Here is a 27,549-nt window from a genome sequence, read left to right as displayed (position 1 = left end):
CTGGGCTCAGGACCTGCAGGTGCCTTTCAACTGCAGTGATCTGCAGTGGTTTTAAACTGACAGAGAGTAGGTTTGGATTGGATATTGGGACAAAATTCGTGGCTGTGAAGGTAGTGAGGCCCTGGCACAGGTTGCCCGGAGGAGCTGTGGTTGCCCCATCCCTGAAGTGTTCCAGGCCAGTTTGGACAGGGCTTGGTGCAAATGGTGGAAGGTGCCCTTGCCTGTGGCAGAGGGTGGAATGGGAAGAGCTTGAAGGTCCCTTCCAACCTGATCCATTCTGGGATTCTATGTCAAGAGCAAAGTGCAGGTCAGAAATCTGCTCCCTGGGTGACCCCATGCCCTCGTTCCCAGCCTGCTGTCACACAGAGCCAAGGTGTAAAGCAGTTATTTAATCCTTTTCGGATCCCCCGTGCCGCAGGAGAATGAAGCCCTGACACACATCAAGAGCCGTACACGTGGTGGGAGCACCGACGAACCTGACTGATGATGGGCGGGCATCTCCCACCGCTTCTGCAAAACACTGTTTGGCCTTCTCCTCTTGCGCTCGGACACGGACACCGCATCCAGGATAACGCTGGAATGGCAGAGGCTCAGTGCTTGGGCCCCGTGGGAGGTGCGGGGTGCCCCGGCAGTGGGGGCTGGTGCGGGACCCGTCGGGTGTGGGGTCCCGGGGTGCGGCCCGGGGCTGCGGGGCTGGGGGGCCCGGCCGGGCTCGGCTGTGGGCGCTCGGGGGGGGCGGACCGCGCACCGCGCGGCGGCGGGGCCCGGGCAGCGGCGCGGCCAGAGGTGAGCCCGGGCTGCGGCGGCGGGGCGGGAGCGCCCCGCGGGACCTGTCCAGGTCCTGACGCGGTGGCAGGTGCCGGTAGCGGCTGGCCGGGCCGCCCCGCACCTGTTGAGGACGGCGGGAGCCGGGCGGGCCGGGCCGCGGTGCAGGTGCCGGTGCCGGTGCGGGGGCGCAGTGCGGCGCGGAGCGGGGCCCGGCCGTTCCCGGCGGGGGCGGGCGCCCGGGCGGGCTCCCCCGGGCAGGGGCCGCGGCGGCGGCGCTGGGGCCGTTTCGGGGGTGGCGGAACCACGGGAAGTTCGGTCCCGGCCGCCCGACCCGGGCAGCTCCACAGCGGCTCCGGCCGCCCGTCCGGGCGCCCGCCCCGGCCGCCCGGGGCCGCGGGGAGCGGAGAAGCTCCGTGCGGGGCAGCCGCTGCCGCGGGGGGCGGTTCGGCCGCCCTGCCCTTCTCCCGGTACCCCCGGGCCGCCGCCGTGCTCCGCCGGCGTCGCCGGGTCCGGCCGCCCCCGGCACCGCCGCCCGCCCTCTGCAGTGGGGAGGCGGCGCGTCCTTGGAGAGCAGCTCGGGCGTGAAACGCGGCTGCACATCCCAGCGCCTTCCTTCCCGGCTGGATAACCCCAGCGGAGCCCTTCTCCATCTGTTGCCGTGGCCCCCGGTGGGTTTCGTTGTTCCTTTGGGATTTGGTTGGATTTGTGGTGTGCTGGAGCAAAACTGCAGTCGTGAGATCGGTGGTTGTGCTTTTCAAAGTCTGCTTTGCTTAAAATAACAGAGATGAAAGGTTTCCAAAGGGCGCCTGCCTGGTGCCCGAGGGGCACCGCTGGCCTGGGCTGCTCCTGCTCTCTGCCCAGCTTCACCTTGTAGCTGTCGGGACTCAGGTGAGGGAAGCACTGCTCATGGCAGAGAGGGTCTACAGAGCATTCAGGACTCTGCACTCAGGCTGGTGAAACCAAGAATCGATGGATGAGCCACCATCAACCATGCTGGTCCTTGGCCTGGGCTTAATTTTTTTTTTTTTTTTTTTTTAATTTTTATCTACTGTTTTGGTGGTCTATAAAGGAAATACAACTTCATGTAATTTTTTAGCATAAACAATATTAGGGTTTCATGTCTTACTGGTTTTTATTTTGTCCAAGTGGTAGTGGGCTTACTGGAGCTGTTGGCATCTCCCAGGCGCCCTGCTTGCTCTGTGAGTTACTCTGTCACTCCTGAGAGTGAAGTTGTAGCATTGTTCTTGGAGCTGTTTTATGCTGGAGAGTGGCAGCAGGCCAACCTTCCTGGACGCACAAGATGTTTAGAATAATTAGTGATGGAATACCCCTTTAAAATAATTGTTTGGGTTTATCTAGCACTCAGTTGTAGCGATATCTACCTCTAAAAATAGGCAGGCCTCTGTGTAATGAGCCTCGTAGTATAAACAACTCATATTTTGAATGACTGTTGTTGCTTTTGGGATGTCCAAGACAGATGCCTTTGGGGGATTTGCCAAATCTTCTGTCTAACTTTTTTTTTTTTCCTCTGCAGTGAACTATGTTTCTTGGCCCTTCTGCCAGTTGTGTGCACTGACCAGAGGCAAGGCTCAGTAACCCTCGCTGTTCAGGGCTGGCACAGCTGCACAGAAAAGCTTCCCACTGCTCCTATGACAGCCCAAAGTTGAGCAGTCCTGGTTTTCCCGTGAAAGCCATGCTCAGCTGGAGATGGCTAGCAGTGGGCTCTGCCAGGTGACTGCATCAGCCCTGCTCTGAGGCACTGCCCCCTGTGAGTTCAGCACAGAGCCCCGTTCATCTGTGCTCCAGCTCCACAGTTTTCCGTGAGACAGGGACGGAGCAGCTTGGGTGTGATCCTGGTTGTGCTGGTCCTTCCTGGGATGCCTTCCAAGTGTCCCAGGATGCAGCTGTGTGAGCACACCATTCTTGCTTTCAGGAGTTAGGAGGGAGGATGGCACGAGGAGTGTTCTCACATTGTGCTGGGTGGTTTATCAGAGCGTGACAGTTGAGCATTGGCCCAGCCTCTCACGTGCACGTGCTTTTTGGGGTTTGTTTTCAGTGCATGTGCTTTTTGGGGTTTATTTTCAGTGCACGTGCATTTTATGGTTTGTTTTCAGTGCACGTGCTTTTTGGGGTTTGTTTTCAGCAGCCAGCATGCTGGCCAAGGCTTCTCTATGTTGCTGACGTTCAAGAGCACTGGCTCCTCAGCTTGAGAGAGAAAAAAAATCACTAACTTTTTCGGCAGGAGCAGTGTTTGCTCTGCGAGCACTTGTTTTCTGAGAAGGTACCATTGTGCTCAGTGTTGGAAACAGGACTGTCTCAGCTTTGGTCACACTGCTCACAGACCCCAGCCCTCTGCCCCCAGTTATCCAGATTTATCTGCTCAGTTGGAAGTTGAGCGCCCTTTTGTGGGCTGTGTTTTGGGAATGGAAATGCAGTTCCATGAGCCCTCAGTGGCAGGCCTCTGGCTTGCTATGAGCACAAAGGTCTTCTGGAGGACTTTTAACTAAATGGGACTTTTTTTAAAAATCATGTTTTGGTTTAAGTGAGTAAAGCCTAAATGGCTGGGCTTACTAGTTCAGACAGTTTGGGACTGGGACCAGGTGAGGCTCTGCTACTCCCTAGCAAACTGATGCCTACACTTGGCAAACCCCAGGCTGCTGCCTGTAATTGTTCCCAGTCACCCAGTCAGAGATTCCGCATGGGAACGAGGAGTTCTGCTGAACAGGGTGATGGCAAACACTGCTGTGAGAGAGCCCTGGGACAGACCATGAGTGTGACATGCCCTCTCAGCAATCAGTGCTGTCAGTGTCACCTGTGCCTTGAGGAGGTTTTGGGGATGGCAGTGCTGGTTGTGCTTCAGGTGGGGAATCTTTCCCTGGCCACAAGGGCTGGGTTGATGCTGGTGCCAGGGTGGTTTCAGGTGAGGCTGAAATGGGTTGTCCCCCGGTGCTTGCCTTGTTAGGCTCTTGTGTTTGAAGTCATGGTGGTGCAGGAATCTGAGGGTCTTTGCTTGGATGCCTGAGGATGTCTGGTCTGATGAAGAGAGATCACAGCTCTTGCTATTCCTGCAGCTTCTGAAACCGGTAGGTGCTTGGCACGTTTGAAACTCAGGCCATCCAGCTGCTGCAGTGTGGATTTCAGCTTATATTTAAGTACTGATGATTGAAGCTGTAGGTTTGGGCTGTATTTATCAGTGGATGCTGTCATTTATGTATCTTGGTTTTAAAGGAAATACCTTTATAGTAGAAATGCTGCCTGACCAAAAAAAAAACCCCAAAAAAACCTTGGTGAAATGATTATGTAAGCAAGTGAAATGGCATTCTAAAGCAAAAGTTTCTTTCCTGTTTGGAGACAGCGTGGCTGTTTTTTTTTTTTTCTCTTTGCTGCTGTTTAACATTTTTTAAATCCTTTTAGTGAATGTTTTTTGTATGGTAGGTATGAGAAATAGTTGTTTTTGCAATTTAAGTCCTTAAAGAGGTCATCAGCAGGCTGTGGGAGCTAGCAGGAGCCAGATATGAGTATTTGGGGCTGTAGCTGACCAGAGCAGCAGCACATGAGTGCATTTAAGTAACAATTAAGTAAAAAAAAACCCAAGAAACTCATGTAACTGCTATTACTGTGGGAGCTCAGAGGATGCTTGGTACAGTCATCCTCTTAAGAATGTCTGCTTGCAGAGGGATTCAGGATCTTTTCCTGTTCTGTGCCTCTGGGTCAGCTGTGGTGTGTGTCTGTCCCCAGGCCAAGGGAATCCATCTCCTCCACAAAAGCTGCCGGGGTTACCTTGAGCTTCTGTTCCCAGCAGGAGCGCAGGGCTGAGTCAGTGCTGCCTGCCCAGGGCTGTGACTCAGTGCTGTCCCCTCGAATGCACAGCCAGCCTGCTGCCAGCACAGCCAGGGTGTGCCTGTAACCTCATTCCAGAGCTGTCCTCTGTGAGTATCACCTGCTTACAGGGGTTTGGGAATGTCAGGCTGCTTTCCTCAATTGTGTGTGTTGGTGGAAGTTGGTTGTTACTGAGCTTTTTTTCTGTGTGATGCTGAGCATCTGTGCAAGTGCCAGGGAGCTCTGAGACAAGAAGCTTCTCCTGTGTGCAAGTATTATCGTTTCATCTTTGTGGCTTGTGTTCCCTCTTTATTTTAAATTACTTACTTTTCAATTACTTTTTAAGCTTTATGTGCTTGAAGAGGAAAGGTGCTTTGTTTTTCTTTTGGAGTTTTTTTTGTCTTCCCTGATGCTCCAGGGTAACTCTGTAGTTGAGAGCTGTCTATACTTCCAGCTCAGGATTGCTTCATAAAAAATGTCTTTATTGGGAACTCTGGCCGTCTTCCTCTGCTTCTAAGCTCAATTTCTCATTGCCTGGCATCACACTGTTAGTGCCCTTGAATGAAATTGTTCAACACCTTGAAAAGTCCATCAGATTTGGCAAGAGAGTGGATTTGTCACAGGTAAGTACTGAGTTGTGTGAGCACAAGAGTCTGTGAGGAAGGAAATCTCAGATGAGTGCTCTGCTGAAAGAAAAGCTGTTGCTGGAGTGCAAATATTATTGGACATCAGAGGAGCTCTGTGGTAATGAGACAAACAGGAAATCAAGTTTCATAAGTAGTTCCAGTAAAAGGTAGGTCCTTATTTTCCTAAGTATCCCTTGTTTTCCTCTGTGAAAACGGAGAGGAGTGATCTAAAGAGCAATCTTGCATCATCATAGTTGATGGAAGAAAACAAAAGGTTTAGGTACAGTCCCTCACCCTGCCCCTGCGGGCTGAAGCACGGGGGAGACAGAGCAAAGATTTTAAATTTCCCTATGAAGGCTCTTGCAGTTGTTTGGAATAATGTCCTTTTATAGGTGTAGGAAAGCACTCGGGTCAGGATTTTTCCATGCAGAGTGCTTTTGGCAGAGGTGCAAAAGGAAGAGCTGCTCAGCAGATTGCGGAGGAATTGTTGGGTTTAGTTAATTTTAAAGAGACTTTAACAGAATGGAGTTCTTGGACTGAGGTAAGATGAAGAGTATCCTGAGTATCCTCATTTGGAGAAAACATGTGAGGAATATACCATATTTTGAATTTAAAGTAGAAATATTCCTCAGTTGGGGGTGAGTTTGGTGCTGCATGGCAGAAGGTACTTTCTGATTACTTTGCTGCCTGGTGCTTTTGTTATTATGGTACTTCTAAGTTGCGTAAACAATTTTATGATGGGTCTTGGGTAAAATTATGTGTGAGTGCTATACCAATGTCAATTTGTCTTTGTTCCAAACTCAATTTACCAGTGGCTCCTCCTTTCTGCTATTAGTTTTGTCATATTACATCTGAAAAGAGATGAACTGTTTCAAATTTGATCAAAAAGAGAACAAACATGTATGCTAAACACTAGTTTCTTTCTTTTGTCACATGTAATGTGAATATGAAGTTTTTACATAGCAATTGTGAGGCAGCCTCAACCAGGGGTATATTTTTTCTCTTTTAGTCTGTGTAGGTTTTGAGATTTGCAGAGATAGTTAATACTTGCCTCTGCCATTCTGAAGGGCTTCTCCTGAAAGTGTTCAATGTGTCTAAAATGAGGTTAATTTTGATTTAGGTTGATTTATTCAGCACTTCAAGTTTATTAGCCAATGAGCCTTTAAGGTTTTGCTGCTTTTTCCTTGCTTAGTTGTGCTCTAGTGCATGATCTACTGGAAAACTATTAGAGGGGAAAAATACCTTTGACTTTCTTTAGATGTAGATTTTATAAAACCTTGTTTATGGAGGCCATTCTGTATCAAAATGTGATTTAATTTTTCACCTCGAACATTGAGCACAGATACTGCGTACTTAATAAAACAACTCTAAAACTCTTTAGATGGCTCCCAGTAAGAGCATAGCAGGATCTCCAGTTAAAACATTCTGATCAAAACTGGACTAAGATAACACATTTGAATGCTGCTTTTGGCCTTAGAGCTGCCATGTTTTTCACAGCTAAAGGATCAGTGCTGGTATATTTAAATACCTGAAAAATGAGAAGAATTAATATAAGCCGGTGGCTGAACTGTGATTTGTTTGGGAGAAACTTGCAATAAAGCTGGCTCAGTGAGGGAACCAGGGTTATAGCCCTCCTCCACTGCCCAGGTTTTAAGGCTTGCTCTTGATATGCACAAGTAGCTCATTCAGGGAGATCAAAGGAGGAGGAGATAGCTTCTTTTGTTGGGTGCTTACTCACTTTTATAGCCCTGATAGCCTTTGGTCAAGTTTACACCTGGAAGGCACTTCATAGCAAGGGTGTTTCCCACAGTATGGAAATTACCAAGGTGTGTTAAGTAGGGAGAGATCTCCTTTGCCATAGTTTCTGAATCTGGAAGACAAATTTTTCTCCCTTAATTTTGGTAGTTTTGGTAGCTAAAACTTGTGGGCTGATTGAGCAGCACATTTTGGATACTGGGTTTGCAGCCCCTTGGACCTGTTGCCTGTGGAGTCTGCACAGTCTGGGTGTTCACAGGTGTGGAGCCACAGGCAACTGCAGAATCATTATTCTCTGTTAAACCACAGTCATCTTTTCCAGCTGGACTAGAGCATATTCCTGATTTTTTTACCTGTAAGCTTTTCAGAGCAGCTGTGTGGCACCATGCTTGTATTTTCTCAGCCATGGTGGCTTTGATGTCTTCTCTGGGGCTGCAGCCCCTCTCTTGGTTTGGAAGCGCTTTTACAGCCAGCAGAACCATCCTTCCAGTGCTGGCAGCAAAGAGGCTTTCCTGGGATTTACTGTATATTATACAGACCTTCTTGTAGTGATATTTTTACAGATGCTTTTTGTCTCCCGCTGCTCACCGGTGCCAAGTGGTGTTCTGCAGTTTGATGTCATGTGATACTGTGTTTTGGTAACAAAGAGGAGCTGGAAATTAATGCTTAACTCAAAGCAGTGATCCTGGCAGTTGTGGCTTGGGTGTGTATGCCAGTGTTTTAATTGGAGTTGGGAGCATGCTTCTGAGTCTACAAAAACATGTAGATGTGGCACACAGGGACATAGCTTAGTGGTGGACCTGGTTAGGCTCAATGGTTATTGAGGTCTTTTCCAGATTTGATGATTCCATGATTCTGTGACAATCCTGCATGTCTCCACCTCTGTGCCTGAGGTGGGGCAGCTTGCACAGGTTCCCTTTGGAGGAGGGTGAATGCAGAGATGAGCTCTAGGGGCATGTCCACTGCCTCTAAGTTTGTGATTGGATTGTGCTTCTGTTGCTAATGGCTGTTCAGAGTTTGATTAATAAGAAGCTAAATCGGGACCCTTCACTGAATTAGCGGCTCTCAAGAACACGAGACAGAAAAGCACAGCTGATGCAAGCCAAAGCAGCAAGGTCTGCTTGGGAGCGTGTGCCTGTGCTTTTGGCAAAGCGCTGCCAAAGGGGTGCAGTCTCCCAGAAAAACCATTTGTGAAAATGGAGAAAATCCCATCTTCACTCCATAATCTACCGTACATGTTGGAATTGGTGGGAGTTCAAGCCCAGTAGCTCCCCCTCTCTATTTCATGAGCACTGTCAGGTCCTTCCATCAAATCTGCAAAATCTGTTGTTTCTCGTGTCTTTGAAACTCTTGCAAAAATCTGTTATGTTAAATGCAACTCTGCTGTTTTCCATGAGGATGATAATGAGTTGGGAAAGCTTCCCAACTGGGGGAAAGGGTGCATTAGTCTGGAAACCTTTGGGTAGTTTGTCCCTGTTTGATGCTTTTATATCCAAGTTGATTTCCCCAGACCTAAGTGCTGACAAATATGGATAACGAAGGATAGTAAGGGCTACTGTAGCTCTGTTGTTTTTGTTTTTTCCTGGTGCAGCCTAGTTTATCTTCTTTTATCCCCTGAAAGCTATTCTTAGTAGGTTGTTGTTTTTCTTGAATTAAATGAGTGAATAATCACTATTTCATTCACTGTCCTTACATATGTTTAAATATAGTATTAACCTAATCTTCTTATATGCTTTTCCTTCTGCTGCTCCTGAGTTCCTAAAGGAATCAGGTTCACTATTAGTAAGATCTATGAATGAACTTGCCTGGAAATGAAATACTTCTTTTGAGCTTTGGCTTGTGTTTATTGCCAAGATGGTAATTTATTCATATATTTGGACAGCAGCATCATTCTTCATGCACGTAACTTCTGTGCTGTCAAGAGAACTTTTTCTGCGTACAAATTCCTCAGATAAAGTCTGTGAGATGGTTTTTTTGGTTTTTTTTTCCCTGCTTGGAAGGGAAAACGATTGTTTGGTGGCAAACCTTTGGTTTTCCATTTTCGGAAGAAGGGAGGGAGCTCTCCGTGGTACCGAGCGGGGCCGGGGCCGCCGAGCTGCGGATGCTTGCTGCTGCCGGGAGGGAGGAGGGAGGCTCGTTCTGCCCTCCTGGTCCTGCCACATCCCACTTACACAAGATGCTATATAAATTATATTTCATAGATTTTTTTAGTATTAGTATGTGTGATAGATATAGATAAGCAACTTCAGTAAATATCGCTGGTGTTCCTATAACTCTGTACTTTTTTTCCTCTCATCACTGTGTTTCAGATCACGATGGCTAGCTGGCTTTTTTTTGCAGCCCAGATAATACCCAGTGTTACTGGATAATATTCCCACCCCACTGCTTATTTTCCATCTCCTTTGGCTTCCTCAGCTCAGCTGAAGGTGGGCCATGACTCTTTTGGGGCCAGTTGCCCAGCCTGGGTATAAACACCCACAGCTGCTCTCAGCATCTGTGATGCCCTTGATGGTTTTCAGCAAGTTTTCAAGTTCAGGGTTCATAGAATAGCCAGAGTTGGAAGAGACCCACAAAGATTGTTGAGTCCAGCTCCTGGCCCTGCACAGGACAACCCCAAGAAGAGCTGTGGTTTGTTCTCCTTTCATTATGTTCTTTCTTCAGTCTTTTGTTCAATAGATTTGCTTTCTTTTAAAGTTTGCTTTCCAGATTTAAGCGAGGTTCCCCAATAGCTGTGAGAACATTTTTTAAGTAATTGCTCTTGATGGCTTTCAGTGAGTATGGAAGGAACTAGAAGTACATTTGATTATTATAATAAAAGCTCTGTTGAGGAATAGGGCTATTGACTGTTGCTCTCTTGCCAGAGTATCACCTGATCTGTAGGACAGCTTAGCTGAAGCAGGCTGCTTTTAAAGCTAAAGAGAAATAGCCAGTATTTTCAAGGTCATAGCTTTTAGAATGCTGTGGTAGAAAGTAGGGAAAGGAGTTTTTCTTCTGGTGGCTTTCAGTGTAGCAGAGCTCCTCAGTGTTATTTATGGCCTTGGCTTGGGTATTTTTACATCTCCCTGGGTCACAGACCTTCCTTGCTGTCTTCTGGTGTTTTCTTGCCTAGGTTTGGTACGTTGCTGTAGTCCAAATTGGACATAAATTGTAAAAATACAAAATACAAAAATTGTATTAATGGGTATTTTAGTGGTACTTAAAATGCATACAAAAACCTCTTGCTCCAGCAGTTGTCCTGGCAGCATTGCTAGTGAGTGCTACTTTAATATGTGTGCACTGGGGTGGTTTTAAATAAATGACTTTTGGATCTGTCTTAGGAGGCTGCTGATGTTCTTATTGGAGGATTTCACCTCCCAGAGCTAAGACTTGGTTTCTTGTAAAGTGCATGTTCACAGTGCATAGGTTATCCTTGAGAGAACAGCCAACTATCTGTGTTTCTGAATCAGCAGCTGCTTCTTTACTTCACAAAAAATGCATGCAGTATGTGCATATATTAAAAATACATGCATATGTATAATATTTTATCTTCAGTACTTTGTCCAGAATAAAAACTTCAGTCTAAAAATAACTGCAGTAAAAGGTCACTAAAGTAGGTTCATAATCCAGATTCAACATGGAGGTTTTTTGGCATGTGAACTGATAGACTCTTTCCTTCTGTGGCTGAGATCTCTTAAGTATTCTTGATGGCATTAAATGGCTCTTTCTCTCTGTGGTTTTGTTGTCCTGAATCTGAAGGAAATGTTATCTCTTGAGTTATTTGCTCCCCTGGGTTGGTGTGCCAGGGAAATGGGGATTTTCCATCCTCTTACCTGGAGCAGGTGCATCACAGGTTGTGCAGAAGCAGTGCCGGTCTCCTTGGTAATCTGCTGCTGTTTCAAAATCTTGGGGACCTCTGGGGGTGTCATCCTTGGACCTTGTGCCTGTGCTGCTGTAGGTGTTGGGAGCAGCAGAGACAGAGGAAGGATGTGGTGGTGGTATGTGTGTTCCCTGTGAGATGGGGGGGATGGCAGCAGGCATCTTGGGTGGCTCCATTTTTGTCTGGAGTGGAAATAGAACTGAGGGAGGACACAACTCTCTGGTGTCCAGCAAAATCACAGGCGAGTGATTTCTTCAGTCCTTCACCCATGTCCCAGGTGAAGGCTGGTGTTTCTTTGATTTGTTGTCCTTCCTGTGCAGGTCCTGGCTGCTTGGTGGTGGGCACTGCCTGGCTGCTGCCTTCCTGTGGCACATGTGGGAGGATGGCAGCTCTGCCCTTCTCCTGGGGCCACCCAGATGTGCTTTCTGGAGGGCTGTAGAAGGATGGATGTGCTTGGCTAATCCAGTGTACTTGCTCTGCCAACATTTGCAGCATGTATCAATTCTGCCTGAAAAGCATAGACTGTTTCTTGCTTTTGATTCTGTACAGTGCTCCCTTCCAGGACTGATAATTGTTTCCCTTTTCTCCTGTATTTGTACAGTCAGACTCTGATTTGTTCTTCTTGACTGAGCAGTACTTTAGGGTACTTCTCTTAAACTCCCTGTGCCATGTACCACCCTGTAGTCCTTCTCTGTTTGCCTTCTGCTTTGTGATGTGATGCTGATTTGCAAGAGGTGGCAAAGTTGGGCAGGGTCATGTATGCACAGGCTGAAGCTGTGGCTGCCCCATCCCTGGATGTGTTCAAGGCCAGGTTGGACCGAGCTTGGAGCACCCTGGGATAGTTAAAGGTGTTTGATTTGGAATGAGATGAGGTCCCTTCCAACCAAAACCAGTCTTGGATTGTATGATCTGGAACTTTAACTACTTATTCATTTTTGCCCTTTAAATAGTTTCAGGTTTGTCTTGCTGGGAGATTCTTTGGGGCTACTTTGTGGAAATAACTTAGGTGAAAGTATTTTAACTCCCATTTGTCTTGTTTTCTTTGGCTATCAGGAACAACTTTTAATAATCAGCTTTTCAGATAACCTAACATTATTTGTTATGTATCAATTTTTATCTGAACTCAAAAAAGCTAATGAAAATTTATGTATGAGTTACCTCCCAACATCTCAGGTCTTGGGGGGAACACATCAAAACTGTCTGATGTAGTTTTGAGTCACTGTCTTGATACACCCACAAGTTTTGGTCCAGTTGCCCTCTGATGTGCTTTTTGTTCAAGGGGGACCTTATTGCTCCCTGCAGCTCCCTCACAGTAGGTTGTAGCCAGGTAGGGATAGATCTCTTCTCTCAGACAGCAAGTGACAGGACCAGAGGAAATGGCCTCAAGTTGTGCCAGAGCATGTTTAGATTAACTAGTAGGAAAAATTTCTTCACTGGAAGGGTGGCCAGGCACTGGCACAGGCTCCCCAGGGCAGTGGTGGAGTCGCCATCCCTGGAAGTGTTCAGAAGGTGTGTAGATGTGGCACCAGGAACATGGTTCAGTTGTGAATAATGGAGGTTCTGTCTTAAGAGCTGGACTAAATGATCTTAGAGGTATTTTCCAGTTTTAGTGATTCTATGATTCCATGTTGTGTGACATAGATCACAGGTTCTGACCTGTGCCTGATCATGTCAGCATCTTCCCTCTCTCTCGATTTCCTCCTGCCCTATCCAAAATCTTCTGGGTGTTTTCCTGGCTTGTCTTGTCCAACTTTGGGCTGTATTACAGTTTCTTGAATATGAAGGTGGTAAATCCCATTTCTGCACAACGTGGCTGGAAAATGTCTGATATTCTGTGATGGCAAACACTCTGCCCACACACCCGAGCGGTGATGGCACTCAGATTTTACACCAGAAGTATGGTTGGTGGTGGGGATTTTTTTGTTTTGTTTTGGGTTTTTTGGTTTTTATTTTTTTGTTTCTTTAACATACAGTAATTTGATGTTGAATAACTCAAGGGACTGCTCAGGAAGGGGCAGATTATGTCAGTCTTTTGTTAGAGAGATCCCTGACAGCCAGTTGCAGGGCAGATCCTGAGGAAGGCTTCCAGGATCTCAGAAGACTGGCGGGAAGTCAAGATGCATAAAAAGTTAGCTTGAAGTTCTTCAAATCTGCTCACATTTTAGTAGGAGAAAAGCAGAAATGTGACTGTAAAAGTGAAATGAAGCACTTTGATATTCTTAGAAGTCCAGGAGCTTGTTCTTCCTAAAACCTTGCTGGGATGAGACAGATCCTGGAAGTCACCACTATGGAGATGCAGACTGTCAGTGAGACTTGAGTCACAAATGTGGGGTGCTTCTAGTTTAGTTTGCTGCTGCCATGTTCCCCCTCTGGGACAGCCTCAGAGTGGGCCTTTGTGGAGAAGGAAACTCAGTTTAAGATGCTGCCACTGTTTTTTTGACTTCCTGCTGCGCTGGGACACTTGGTGTCTTTTCCTTGTCCGATGTGGTGAGGTGAGAGCCACCATGTGCCCAGAGTCCTTGCTGTGGTGTGGTTCAATCCCTGCATCACTCCTCTGCAGTCTCCAGCTCTGCCCAGAGCACAAAATTAATATCCATAGAGAAGCAGCAAGAAAACAACTGACTTGGAAACATGTTTTCCAGCTAACCCAATCCTTTGTTGGGAAAACAGCATGATGCAGGTTTCTTTCAGTCTTTTAACTTCCCTGTGCATGGAGTTCTTGTAAGGTGCAAGTTAAAGCTAAAGGAATAAAGAGCTCTAAAGCTCTTCCATGTTACTTGCATAACATATATTTAAAAATAATGTTAAGCCTGGTAAAAAGGCTGTTGATGGGTGCACTTGTGCAATCCATGATTTTTTTCCCCTCCAGTGTAGTTTGTGCTTTCTGGCATTTTGTGCACAGCAGATGCAGTTTGTGCTGTATCTAACATGGGGGAAGCTGTTGGTGTGCTGCAGGCTGCTGGAGAATGGGAGTCAAAGGATAAGCCCAAAATTCCTCCTCTGTCCACTTGGGTCTCCACCTGGAGTACTGAGTCCAGGTTTGGGGTCCTCTGGACAAGAAAGACATGAGCCAGTTAGAGTTGGTCCAGAGGAGACCTTGGAGGTGCTCCAGGGGCTGGAGCCCCTCTGCTCTGGAGACAGGCTGGGATAGCTGGGGTGTTCACCTGGAGAAGAAAAGACTCTGGGGGGACCTTAGAGGCCCTTCCAATGCATAAAAGGGCTCCAGGAGAGCTGGAGAGGGATGGCATATTGGGAAGAAATTCTTGCCTCTGAGGGTGGTGAGGCCCTGACACAGGTCACCCAGAGGAGCTGTGGCTGCCCCATCCACAAGTGTCCAAGGGCAGGGTTGACAAGGCCTGGAGCAACCTGGGATAGTGGAAGGTGTCCCTGTCCGGGAAGATGTCCCCTGCTGGTGGCAGGGGTTGGAACAAGGTGGTCTTTAAGATCCCTTCCAACCCAAACTGTTCTGAGACTGTATAAAATGGGCACAATCAGTGACTATGTTAAGCCTTGTTTCCAGCTTGTACATTTTACCTTGGTCTTTTTACTGAAGTTGCAGCACTCTCTTCTACTGTTTTATCTTCATCTTGGGGCAATACTGCAGTCAAGTTGCCTCTGGTCAACAAAACTGAAGACATTTGTTGTCTGGGCTGCATAAGATGTTTTTTCCTGCAGTGATTTGTGTATGGATCTGTCTTTGCCTCTTGGATCTTTTCAGCAGGGGGGGTGGTTTAAATCTCTGTCACGTCACTTGTCTTCTGTCAGGTGCTGAGAGGTAACACTTGGCATCTCTTGGTGTCCTGCTTTTAAGTCCAGGAATAAGTCACATTGGTTCTTGAGGCTGTAGGCATGGTCTGGGAGCTCCCAGTGAAGGGTGTATCACTTTAAGCCTGGCTTAGTATGCACACTTCATCCCACCACTGCTAATTCCCAGTCTGTCTCCCAGCTTTGTCAGCAATCTCTTGTTACACTAGGAGGCTGGAGGCAGTGGCACAGCCATGCCAACCTGTTTTAAAAGCAGAGGTCTAGGAATAAAGTTCTGACACTCCTGAAGCAATAAATTTTATTTAAGGACTGTGAAGAGTGACTTCCCAGGTACCAGCCAGAGAAGATACTCACACATCCTCAATGCACAACATAACCTCGTGGGTTTGAACACTGTTAAACTGAGTGATAATTATTTGGCATCTTTTATTAAACATTGATTTCTGAGGCATTTTTCTGAAGACTAATGCTAACTACAAAGTGTTCACATGCATCTAATCTTTGCCCTAGGGTGGGAGTGAGAATGAAAATAATCAAGTCTGCCTTGTTGTGAAAGCTGGAAAATACTGCTGCTGTTCAAAGGAAGAAAGATTTGCATTCCTTGAGTAGGTGCTGTACATGTGTAGAACAAGCTTGAAGGAAGTTTTACAGGTATTTTTTGTTTGACTGTGTTAAGCTGAAAACCTGCTTGAGCACTGTAGCATTGAGAAGAGCTTTCAGCAGTTTTATCAAGTTGGTGCAGCAACATCTGCTCCAAAGTGGGGCATCTTCCAGTGTCAGAACTGGTCAGTGTGGTGGGATGAGTGGGTTGTCCTGTCTCTGCTGCTCCTGTAGCCTAAATTCTTGTCCACAATTTGTCTGTAGTAAAAAATAGCTTAATTTTCTTTTTTAGCTGTTGTCTAAAAACTGCTAATACCAAACAGAGAAATTACAACTGACTTCTTAAATTCTGTTGCCTTTTAAAAGCTGCTGCTTAGTCTGGAGGTTGCACTGTTGGACTGTTAAAGTTTGACTAATGTTTAGAGCAGCTAAATGAGTAATGTAAATATTTAAACACTAGCTATAGAGAAAACATCAACAAGATTAAAGCCTAAGCTCCCCTGAAGACATTTATGGTAATTTTGCTCATGTTAATGATTCCTTTGGCTTCAATCACATTCTCTTCTAAGGTAACTGCTCTTATCCATGGGATGATCATGTGAAAAGAGGAGTGGCATTAAAACCTTTGATTTTGAAATAATGTTGTTTCAGTATCAAAATTTTGTGTGGAGGGTGTAGGATGCCAAATGTACCAGTACACCAGTGAATATGATTTTTCAAACATAGGAGATGGCAAAATTAAAAGTTAGAAGTGAAGAGTTTCTTGCAAAGAGTTATATGCAAATATATGAAACTATTTTTGTTGAGAGAACGTTTGAAAAATACTTTACTGTGTTTCTTCCTTAACATTTTTGGATCTTTTGTGTGTTTTACCATAAATGATGAACATATTTTTGTTTGTTTGCTGCAGTAAAAGCTTGGATAATACTTGATGGAGTAGCATTCTCTTTTTTTATTTTATCCATGGATTCCTGTTGCTTAATAGCTGCTGAATTTTCATAGCTTTTGAAGTGTCAGTGAACTTTGTTTCAGTGTCTTGTGTACCTGTTTGTAAGTTCCAAAAGAGGTTGTTTTATATCAAGGAAAGGAGAAGCATATGACATCTTGTATTGTGTATAAACTGTACTTATTTTTCCAATTGTAACAGATATGTCCCTTTTTCCTAAACTTTTTTTTTTCATTGTGGTGCTCAGTTGCTGGGCTTTGTTAATTTACTTCAGAATTTTAAATGAGCAGTTCAAAGGGGCTGTAGGGGAGTGTGGGTTGGATTTGGGCTATTATTTCTTTAATTCAGACTGATAAACTGATGTCAAATTGTTTCCTCATATTTAGATGGAAAATGTTTTCAGAGGAAAGCCCAGTTCTGTAGTTGTGCTGTTGAACTGCCTTTATAGTTTATGGCAGAAACTCATGCCTTGGTGTATGAAAAAACATGTGATAATCACAGAATATCCTGCCTTGGAAGGGACCCACAAGGATCATGGAGTCTGACTCCTGGCCCTGCACAGGACACCCCACGAATCCCACCATGTTCCTTCTTAACCTCATGTCTTTTACTGGAGCCTCACACTATTGTTTTCTGGGATCAGGAGCAAAGTTTTGCTTGAAGGCATTTCCTCCTCACATTCCCTGAGTGACTTTTACACAGGCAGATAGCGATAGGGAAAGGGGGAATGGTTTTAAACCAAGAGAAGAGAGATTTAGAGTAGGTGTTAGGAGGAAATTCTTCTCTATGAGGGTGGTGAGGTCCTGGCACAGGTTGCCCAGAGAAGCTGTGGCTGCCCCATCCCTGGAAGTGTCCAAGGCCAGGGTGGACATAGCTTGAAGTATCCTGGGCTAGTGGAAAGTGTTCCTGCCCATGGCATGGCCCTTCCAACCCAAACTGTTCAACACTGGATTTAACATACTTATGGTTTTTGCCATGCATCAGCAGTTGAGATGCCTCAACAGATTACTTTTCTTTTTCAACATGTGAGAAGTAAAATAAATAGGAAGTAAATACAGAAAGATTGGAAGTCATGGTTTGTTTTTTTTTTTTAATCCTGACCACAGGGCTGGTGCTGAGTGATGAGTGCCTCCAGGTGGTTGCCTTGTGTTTGGGTGTTTTTTGCAGGTTTATGTCTTGGCGTGGTACCTCAGATGTCTGTTTTGATTTTCATTGCCTTGAAATATTTTCAGCTGATCTTTAAAAAGGTAGTGTTTGAAAGTATTCCTAACTTGACAGCATGTTGTGTTCTTCAGATGATTTTGCATCCTTTGCTGCCCTGGGAGAAATCATGGACATGTTTCTGAACTTTTTAGGGCAAATTAACTCACTAGTAAGGGACAAAGAATTGGTTTATTGAATCATTTTGCCAAGTAACAATATGGAGATGCTGTGGCAAAGTGCTGAGCTCTGAGAGGAGCTCTTTCTGGCAGGCTCTCCCTGCAGAAGGTGTTGGGGAGGCATGTCATGACTTGAATAACCCCAAAGTAGCCATTTGCCACTGGACAGAGCCAGGTAGGACATGGTGAAGATCAGAACTTTGTTCCTGACTTTTGTAACAGTGGTATTTCCCTTTCTTCGGTTTTTCCTCCACCTGTCTTAATTGCTCACATTATAACAAAAAGAATTATTAAGATAAGCTTTTTTTCCTAGTTTTTAACGCTGGCTGGTTCTTTCTCTGTAAAATTCACTGCACTTGTCAGTATCTAAGGACTTTTGGTACTCAGTGGTAAACTAAAGTCTCAATTTTCATGGATTGTTTTTTGTTTGTTATAGAATTATCAACTGGAGTAATGCTGCATGTAAGGAAGATAATGTGAAACTTAAATTAACTCAAGGATATACTAATATAAAAACTTAGTTAAAAGTGTTAGCAGTGTGTTTTCTCAGGATTAATTGTAACTTTAAGTAATGCTCACATAGGAAGAGAATTATCAAAATCTTGTTTTTAAAGCACATTTTTGGTGGTTGTTGCCACAAATATGGGATTTTCACATGACACTTAATTTATAGCTCATATTCCAAGAGTTTGGAAGCTTTTATTGTGGATATGTGAACATTAGGTTGGGTCAGTATTCTGGGCATTTTTCCTTCTTTATGCTAAGACCAATGCAGTATTTACATTGATCTTTTTTATTTTTATTGGAAAATGCCACTGTGAAGTGTTGAAATTGAAATGTCTTAAAAGCTGGCATCAAATCAATGCAATATGCTAGTTTATGGACTTTAAATATTATGTCAGGTCCCTTTTTGACCAAACTAGTTTGAGAGATGTGCAGCCACGGGGTTGTGTTGTGTAGCTGTGCTCTGTGTAACTTGAATTCAGTGCAGGTTTCTGCAGGGTACCAGCACCCTCTCGTGGGCTGTGTGATTGTGATTTTGGATCTGTTGTAGAATAGTCTTATCTGCTCACTGCTAAGGCCCCGTCAGTATTTTTTTAGAACTAGGAGGTTTTTAAATAAAAGCTGTCTCTTCCTGGTCCAACAGCTGTTCTTATTTGTGGAAATAAAATTGTTCACAGCATCCCTGTTATCCTGTATCCTCCTTAGAATCAGAATGACAAAAAGGTTTGGATTTTAAGAGACCTTAGGAATGGGTGTGTGTGTGTGTGTGTGTTTTACCCTACATCTGCCAGTTGTTTCCACCCCACTGCTGGTAGTTGAGGGATTTTCCTCTTTTGCAGGGGAGGCCAGTCTGATCTCAGTGGGATCAAGAAAATGGTGTTTGGAAAGGGGGTTGTTGTATGAGGGGCCTTTTATATGGATTAAAATCACTCAATAAAAATAAAAACCGAAGATCTAACTTAAAAAAAATCTAACAAGATAAGAAGTTTGGATTTGCTTTCAGAATAAGTTGGCTGTGGTAGCACAGATGTTTATTTTGTTTTTAAACCATTATTTACCACATTTTTGCTGAACCCTCTCTCCTGGAAGGTAGAGAGATTGCAGATTGGGTTCTACTATGTAACTGCTTGTACCTTAGAGATGTTTGAAATGTTTTTTTCTCTTTTTCTGATTTTTTTAAGGTTTGGGTTTTTGTTTTTTTTTTCAGCCAGGAATGTCCAGAATGGTCTTTGCTAGGGTTACAAAAGACTTGGCTCTGGGACTGTGTACCTGTCAAATGGACTACTTATTTTTAGAGAATCAGAAATGTGTCCCTTTTTAAGGTCAGGAATTGCTGTTTGTAATGCACAAATTGTTAAAGAACCAAGGAATTGACTGCATTTCCTCTTCTTGCAGGTTGCAGAATCAGCATGTGTCTCCAATAGTTAAAAAGGTAAGCACACTATATTTGCAAACATGGAGGAGGATTCTCTGTTTCCTGATTGATGCATTTGGCTCATAACTTGGAAGAGGAGAAACTTCATCTTAATGTACTTGACAACTTATTTAGTACTTTCTTGTTTTATCTCTAACTTCTATTTATGTTTGGACTCTTAAATCCCTTAAAAAATACAGTGTATGAGTATTTCTTCAAAGAGTACGCAAAGTAAGCTGATAAAGGGGGCCAAATCTATAAGTAAATGAGAGTTTCAAGGATGTTCTGGTGTGTGGAGATGTTCATGGGATATCTATTTAAAAATTTATCACATGGTATGGGATGTATATAAACATACTTTATATCTGTGTAAAATATGGGCTGCAGCATGGCCTTGAGCCTCCTGCTGCCAGGGAACGTGATGGGAAGGGACTAGAGATGCCACAGCTGCAGGGTCACTAAGCTGGGCTCACAAATCCTTCATCACAAAACTCCATCCATCACAAGTCATAAATCCATGGAATAATAGGCTTTGTTCCACTGGGCTAGGTGGCAGAGGGGAGAATTGAGGAGATGCTGAAGTTTTTCATCAGTCTTGCTGTGTTGCTTCTGATCTTGCCTGGGTTAGTTTATCTTTGGGGTTTGGGTGGAGTATGCTTGAGTTGTTTAGTGTCTCTGCATTTTTGGTTCAGGGATGTAGGTGAAATGGGAGTATTGGAGATGGGTAGGTCCCAAATAGCACCTGGGAGCTGCTTTTTCTTTGGAGAGAAGGCAGCCCATTTTCTCCTTGATGCCTCAGTGTGTGTCAGATGTGTGAAATACAAGATGATGTGGGATTTACTGCTTCCAGCTCACACATTAACACTGAATGCCATAGTTTTGTTCTGTGTGCAGCATTTACTTCCTTGCACTTGGTTTTCAACCTGCTTTTGTCTAATGATGTGGACATGATAATATATATAAGGATATAGAGTATTTAACTATATACGTATTACAGATTGGTTATTACAGGGCTGTTCAGCCTGGAGAAGAGAAGACTCTGGGAGACCTCATTGTGACCTTCCAGTACCTAAAGGGGGCTTGTAAAAAAGAGGGAGGGTGACTTTTCATGTGGACAGATAGTGGTGAAAGAGGAGGAAATGGTTTTAAGCTAGAAGAGGATAGATTTAGATTAAAAGTTAAAAGGAAATTCTTCTCTGTGAGGGTGGTGAGCCCCAGAGAAGCTGTGGCTGCCCCTTCAGTAGAATTGTTCAAGAGCAGGTTGAACGGGGCTTGGTGCACACAGTGGAAGGTGTCCCTGCCCATGGCAGGAGCTGGAAAGAGGTGAACTTTCAAGTTCCCTTCTGACTCAAACCACTGATCTATGATTTGGTTTTATGATATTTTTTTATTTCCTAAAACTGTTATTAATGTTACACCTGCAGCGGGTCACCAAGTTTCTCTCTCACGTGCACTGAGTATGTTCTTTAGACAATAGCCACATTTTAGAGACCTTTTTCTCTCTTCAAAGCTGTCATCCTTCAAGGCCTTGTCCTATGCCTCCTTCCTGAGTGTCATACCCCAGAGTGACTGCCTGGAGGAGCAGGGGCTGGTAGAGTTAGGAGCTGCTTTGGGGAGGAGAGCTACAAAGGTGACCTGAAGAAGTCTCTTTTCAGTCTTTACATCAAATGTTGTGACTCAAATCTCTGACAGATTAGGGCAGATAAAGTAATTATTAAAAGCAAAATCACTTTTGACATCAGATAGCTAATGCAGCAACTCTTCCCCCAGAAGGAAGGAGAAATGCACATTGTTATGTATCTCCATCTTGGCTGTGTTGAGAACAAGGTGGTAAAAGTTTGAGCAGCTGAAGGAACTATGGTAAAAGGCTCAGTAGTTGTACGGGCTGCTCTTTGCATTTTACAAATTGTGCTGTTTTCTCAAAGATGCAAAATGAGTTCTCGTCACCCTAAGGGGTGTTTTTTCCTTTTCTCTCTTTGTCAGTGTTGCTGTTCCTTCAAAGCTGTGTAGATGTAGATACCTCACCCTCCATGTCCTTGGTCTGTCACACACAGCTTATTGTGTACTGAGATGTGAAACCTAGAAACTGTTAATTAGCATGCAGAACACCACACCAAATTAGGCACAGCACTGGTTTGTGGAGTTGCTCTTTGATGGGACTCATTTCCTCCTGATCTTACTGGTGAACATGTGACTGTGGCATGACTATTGCATTGGTGGCTTGTTCCTCCATGGTTAGTTCTTCTTTCTAAATTCAATGTCAGCTGAGCTCAAATGATCCTGTTGCTCTTTTCTTCATTTTCAGAGAAGTAGTGTCTAGTAACTTGGATGCTGAAGTAGAGCTTCAGTTCCTTTGAAGTGGGGAAGTTTGAAGCTTTTAGTGCTTAGGCTTCAGACAAAAATCATTACAGTCACTCAGTCTCTGCTTTCCATCACAGTCTGGAGATGTAAAAGCTGTTACCTGGGATCTGGGGAACGAGTGCCAGCAGGTAGAGTTCCCTGTTAGCACATCAGCCCAGTACCGGTGGTGAGCTGGAGCATGTTGGGTTTGGTTAGTGAAATACTTCTACTTTAAGATGCCAGTGGCAATGTTTTTCAAAAACTGCCAGCCTGGATAGTTGTCAAAATATGATGGTGCATGTAAGTCATGTACCAGAGATCATCTAGATTCACTCATGTGCTGTGTTGCTGATGTACTGAGAAATAAAGGTCTGAGAGCAGCTGGAGGTGACTGATCAGAGAGGTCTCATCACTGCAGTGGCAGACTGAAGAAACCTGTGGAGCTTGCCCCTGCAGGCATTCCCTGCTGGAAAGTGATTTTTTGTCCTGTGAGGTTTAATCTGAGGGCAGGATTAAAGGATAGCTGCAACCCTCAGCCTGTGCTCATGATCTGTAGGATCTACAGGATCAACCTATGTTTGTTGGTCACTCAAACGGGGAAACAGGATGATACGACATTATCCTATAATGTCACATGTTAGTTTTTAGTTTATGAAAAAGCTGGAAAATACCACAGGTGATGTTGACAGTGGGAGGCCTCTTGGTCAGGTCTGATAGAAACCTTTGTATGGAAAATCTGTGACTAAAGTATATTTGAGATTGGCATATTTAGGTATTCCTGCTATTTCCAGCTACATTCTGTGCCTTTTGAGGCAGTGTATGAAATGGGAACATGAGAAACACTTGTAAAGGATGCTGAAAGCATCTTGTTTCATGCACTAGGCTGTATAAATATTTCCTTGCTTATGTCTCTCCTTGTTTCTGAGCTGCAAGACTGAAGAGTTGCCCTCCTTTATTAACAAAATAAAATTAATTGTGCCTTTGCCCACCTAGGAGTAAGGATGCCTTTGATCTAGTCCTTCTCAGAGACCTGTCCTTCCTTGCCCTTGTGTGACAAAGGGTTAATTGTCACATGTGCCTCTGGCAGTGGGTAAGGGTGAGCTGCATCCTCCGCTCGCTCGTCTTTGTTCACTGGACTGCGCATCAGTGCACTCCAGGCTTCCAGGGGCTGGGTAGAGGAAGCCCAGGGATAACCTTCCTTTTGGGAATAGGTTGCTACTGCTTTGGGAGGGGGTGAGGATGGCACAGGTGGTAGGGGGGTGCGTGGCATCACATCAAGGCATGGCTCTGGGCATGGGGAATCTCTGCAGCGTGGCCCGAGTGCACTGGAAGCGCAGGAGGGTGAAGCGGTCTGAGAGGAAAGGTAGGGCTTTAACTGCTGCGTTTAAATGCTGGAACAAAGGAGTTGGTAGAGGGGTGCTGGTGGTGTTGTAAATGCCATTTTCAGGTGAGGTTTGAACCTCTTTGCTAAGTGCTGCTTCAGTGTTTGCACTTTGGATTCGTTAGAAATCCAGTTTGTCAGAAATACTTTGAGAAAGATCCAATGTTGTATTTCACTTGACTTTCAAAGTTTGGAAAGAGAGGACTTCTTAACAAATATGAAACTTCTCTAAAATGGCAGCTTTCTGACTTACACTGTTTTCTAATAGTTGTCATCTGTCAGGTTAATGGGATTTTTTCCATATATGCTATTCGCTGCATCTAACGTGTTGTTAGTTGCTAAATTTCCCTTTCAATACATATTTAGGTTTTCTCTCAGTAATGCAAATAAACCAAGATAACTCTTAAGGTCTTTCACAACTCTTTTTTGCATGCAGTTGATACCTAGGATATTGAAACAGAAGAAATGCAGGTTATCTCTAAGTCCTCATGTGCTATGTATTTACTATAACTAACATTTACCTAAAAATCTCTTTAAGTAGTCTCCTGTGGAAATAAAGGCCAATTCTGTTGTGTTGGCTGCTGCATTTTTAAGTCCTTCTGATGTTCTTTTTGTCTTTGGAAATACTCTACAGGAATGAAATACTTTAAAACCAGGAGAGCATTAAAGGTGTACTTTTTCCTGGCTCCACTTAAATTAGCATACATTTAGATACTGTTTTCCTGTTTGGTATGGCTGGCTTCTAATGCATCTAGGAGAATAAAGGATTTTGTAGTCAGAACATTTCAGGGTGTGCTGCTATGCAGAATCCCTTGGCTTCAGTGAGTGAATTTAGGTAAGAGCTTGGGTGGAGGTTTGTTGCTCTGTTATGAACAAAAACCTCTCCTCAGCTACACCAGCATAGTGCAGTCAAACCCTCAATTTATTTTATCAGTATACCTGGGAGAAAACAGTCTCTGTAGCCATGGAGCTGGCTTCTGCCACAGCCCCATTCCACACAGAACCTGCTGTAAATAGACTGATCACTTTGTATTTATGGCACTTATTCCTTGTTGCTGTTCATGAAAGCTTTGTTAATCTCTGAGCAGCAATTAAGCTTTTTCCTTTACTCTTACATTTTTTTTCACCAACAAAATTTTTTCCAGTGCTGAGAATGTTACTGTAGTTGTGTCCCTTATCCTATAGCAGCATTTTAGGAATGAAACTCAGGAGTTTATGATGCATACCTTGGTATCCAAGGCAGATGCACAGCTTCAGTGAAGTCCTTTTGGAAAGTGTCCTTGCTCAGATGCCACTGACCCAGCCTCTTTTGGTGTCTTTGTGTCTGTAGGACCTGAGATGTTCCTGGATGTCACTTGCTAGATGGGTTATTTACAGGCAGTGAATATGTTTATTAATGCAGTTTTGCTGCTTGAATAAAAGTTTGGAAGGTCAAAGAAGCTGGAAATGCCTTTCCTTCTTCAAAATGAAATGATAACTGAATCACTAATGATTGCAGAAGTAGTCAAGCATGCCTTGGCAAGAGAGGAAGCTTTTTTTTGTAGTGAGCAGCCTGGGCTCAGAGTCCATTTGGTGAAAACATCTCCCCTGTCTTTCTGAGGGCATACATAGGTCCTATTTTATATGGAAGGACTTGGAAAAACCTTTTTTCTTATTATCAGATCCTCTACCTTTGAAATCCAGGTGGGGAAAAAAAATCCATGGATTGCAGTGGGAGGAAGTTTGAAAGATAGATGTGTGTACAGAGTACTGAGTTCATTCTCTGCCCAGCTCACTACCGTCCCCTACACATTATTCACAGCATTGTAGAATGTTAAGGGATTGGAATGGACCTTACAGATCATGCAGTCCCAACTGTGGGCAGGGACAACTCCCACCACACCAGGTTGCTCAAGGTCTTACCCAGCCTGGCTTTGAACAATCCTGGCGTTGGGGTATCCACCACATTTCGTACTCTTTAAATATCTGATTCATTCTCTTGCAAGTATTTTTGATTTGAAGTGGGTAATTGTTAGAAATTAGTGGTAATGGAAATCAGTTATTTGTATAAAACACACACAGTCTTGTAGTGCTTAAAGTGAGGGAGGCTTAGCTTTGGGAAGTGATGGAATCACCATCCCTGGAATTGCTCAGGAAACAAACAGACATTTCATGCTTTGGTTCAGTGGACCTGCTCATATTCAGTCAAAGGGTGGACTTGACCTTGAAGGTCTTGAAGTTAGTGGTTTTGTGACTCTTATGTTCTTTAGCAGAGTGATCTGCTGGTGCAGTTGTGGGGACTGGAGGGAGGAGCTGAGTGCTGCTAACTGGACTCATGCATTTTTTAATAAAGACAGGATTAGAAAAAAAAAGACAGGATTAGAAAAAAAAGGTGATAATTCTTTATATGCCAAGAGTAGTCTAACTCTTAAACACATGTGGTTAAAGCTTAAAACTGAGAGCTTAGTGTCATTTGGCTGCAGTAACACTGTAGGATTGCATCTCTTAGGTGCCTTAGGGCTCTTCTGTCAGTTGTCTGTGGCTGTTTATCTTCCTCGATGCTTTCAGAATCTGTTTTAGCACAGTTACTGAAATTATTAAAAAAATAAAAAAAAGCAAGTAGAGTTTGTGTTCGCCTCTGCTTTTAGCAGACAGGAGCTTGCCTTTTTTCTCCTTCAGGCCATGGGGTGTTAAGCCCAGGCTGGTAACCCAGCTCCTCAGGAGGGTTTATCCATAGTGTGGAAGTGTGGGGCAGCTCTACAGCCTTTTTCACTTCTAGCTTGGCTCGGGGAGCTCACTGATCTCCTTGGTAGAAGTTAAACCAGGAATTTGTCAAGTCTTTAATCCTTGAGTACCAACTGGTGCTGCAGGAGTAACTGGAGCCGGTGTGATGTGCTAATTAAGGTGATAATTATTTACAAGTTCTCTTGATTACAGTCAACTAATTTCCTGTTGTTACAGTGGAGTGTGCTGATGTTGTGTAATGCAAACTGTCTCAAGGGTTGGGCACAAGGGGTTATAAGTGACATCAGGTGTGTGTTCAGGCCCTAGTGGGGTTCCACAGGGCTCTGTCCTTGTCCCTGTGCTCTTCAACATCTTTATAAACAGCCTGGAGGCAGGAATCAAAGGAACACTAAATAAGTTTGCTGCTGCTGTTAAGCTGGAAGGAGCTGTTGACTCCCTCGAGGGCAGAGGGGCCCTATAGAGAGACCTTGATCAATTTTAGGGCTGGGCAGTCCCCAACCGTAAGAAGTTTAATAATAAGGGCAAGTCCTGGATTCTGAGGTAGGGCAACCCTGGCTGTGTGTATAGACTAGGACATGAGAGGAATGAGAGGCTGGAGAGCAGTGTTGTGGAAAGGGACCTGTGGGGTCCTCTTTGATGGCAAGTTGAGTAGGAATCAGCAGTCCCCTGGCAGCCAGGAGGGACATCAGGCACAGCATCCCCAGCTGGGCAAGGGAGGAGATTGTCCTGCTTTGCTCTGGGCTGGCATGGCCTCCCCTTGAGTCCCAGGGGCTGGTTTGAGCACTACAGTGTGAAAAAGACATGAAGCTATTAGAGATTGTCCAAAGGAGTCTGCAAAGAAAGTGAAGAGTCTGGACGGAAGCCATAGGAGGAGCAGCTGGGAGCACTTGTCTTTTTCAGCCTGGAGAAGACTGAGGGGAGACCTCATTGTGATCTTCATCATCCCACTCTGGCCTTTGGCAGATTGGGGCTGCATCTTTCAGTCACTGATGAACATCTCAGTTTTAGGAGCTGGGTCTTCAGTCAGGATTTACCCAAACAGCCCAATGCTAAGCTAGGGCCTGGGCTGCTGCTTTTAAAGGCTCTTAAAAACTTACTCTTAATAAGTTTTGAACCTAATAAGTTGGTACCTTAAAGCCTAAATATCCCCCTCCCTGTTTTCCAGACAGAAGCCGTCTCTGCCAGCCAAGAAACCAGCAAAGATATTTCACAATGGATGTAGACGATGAAGAAAACATGAGTAAGATGTGTTTATTTACATTGTAATAAACTCTCTAATAGTTCCTGAAAGTAACTTTTTTTCTTCCAAGCACAGGGGCACCTGCAAAGGAACGTCAGGTGCAGAAATGAAGATACTTTAAAATGCAGTGAAGAAGAGTGAATTGGAGCTTTTGCATTAACAGTGTTTTTAATATGCTAATATAGTTATACCTTCTGTATTGTACTTTATGTTTTTCCTACAGCAGCTGACTAATCAAAATATTTCCTTGTCTTGAACCAGCAGTGGAGAAGGGAGGGGTAATATCAGTAGTGCCCATGCCAAGGGTGAAATACCAGTAAGGAGTGATGGGTAAGGTGGAGGGGATGGAGTTGAAGAGTACAATATAAAGGAGGGAGAGCAGAAAAAGAGAAAGGAAAAAGCAAAGGAGGAGCTGGAAAAGCTCTCTGCAGG

General features: G+C 44.5%; 1 protein-coding gene across 3 annotated transcripts in view; it reads left to right on the top strand.

Annotated features, from left to right (window-relative positions):
- Positions 1-750: 750 nt before the first annotated feature.
- Positions 751-27,549, top strand: part of ADARB1 (adenosine deaminase RNA specific B1) — a 60,395-nt gene continuing 33,596 nt past the window's right edge. The window contains exons 1-3 of one of the 3 annotated variants that reach the window (XM_041397083.1): positions 751-786; positions 19,414-19,450; positions 27,043-27,117. In XM_041397083.1, coding sequence (XP_041253017.1) covers positions 27,090-27,117 — 28 coding nt within the window. In that variant the 5' untranslated portion in view covers positions 751-786; positions 19,414-19,450; positions 27,043-27,089. Of the gene's footprint in view, positions 787-1,313; positions 1,437-15,164; positions 15,241-19,413; positions 19,451-27,042; positions 27,118-27,549 lie in introns of those variants that run through there. The other 2 variants (XM_041397084.1, XM_041397085.1) reach the window with 2 other exon arrangements.

This window comes from Onychostruthus taczanowskii, unplaced genomic scaffold, assembly GCF_017590055.1.
Source record: "Onychostruthus taczanowskii isolate IOZ18803 unplaced genomic scaffold, ASM1759005v1 scaffold135, whole genome shotgun sequence".
NCBI classification, from domain to species: Eukaryota; Metazoa; Chordata; class Aves; order Passeriformes; family Passeridae; genus Onychostruthus; species Onychostruthus taczanowskii.
This window is presented reverse-complemented; position numbering and strand designations above follow the sequence as displayed.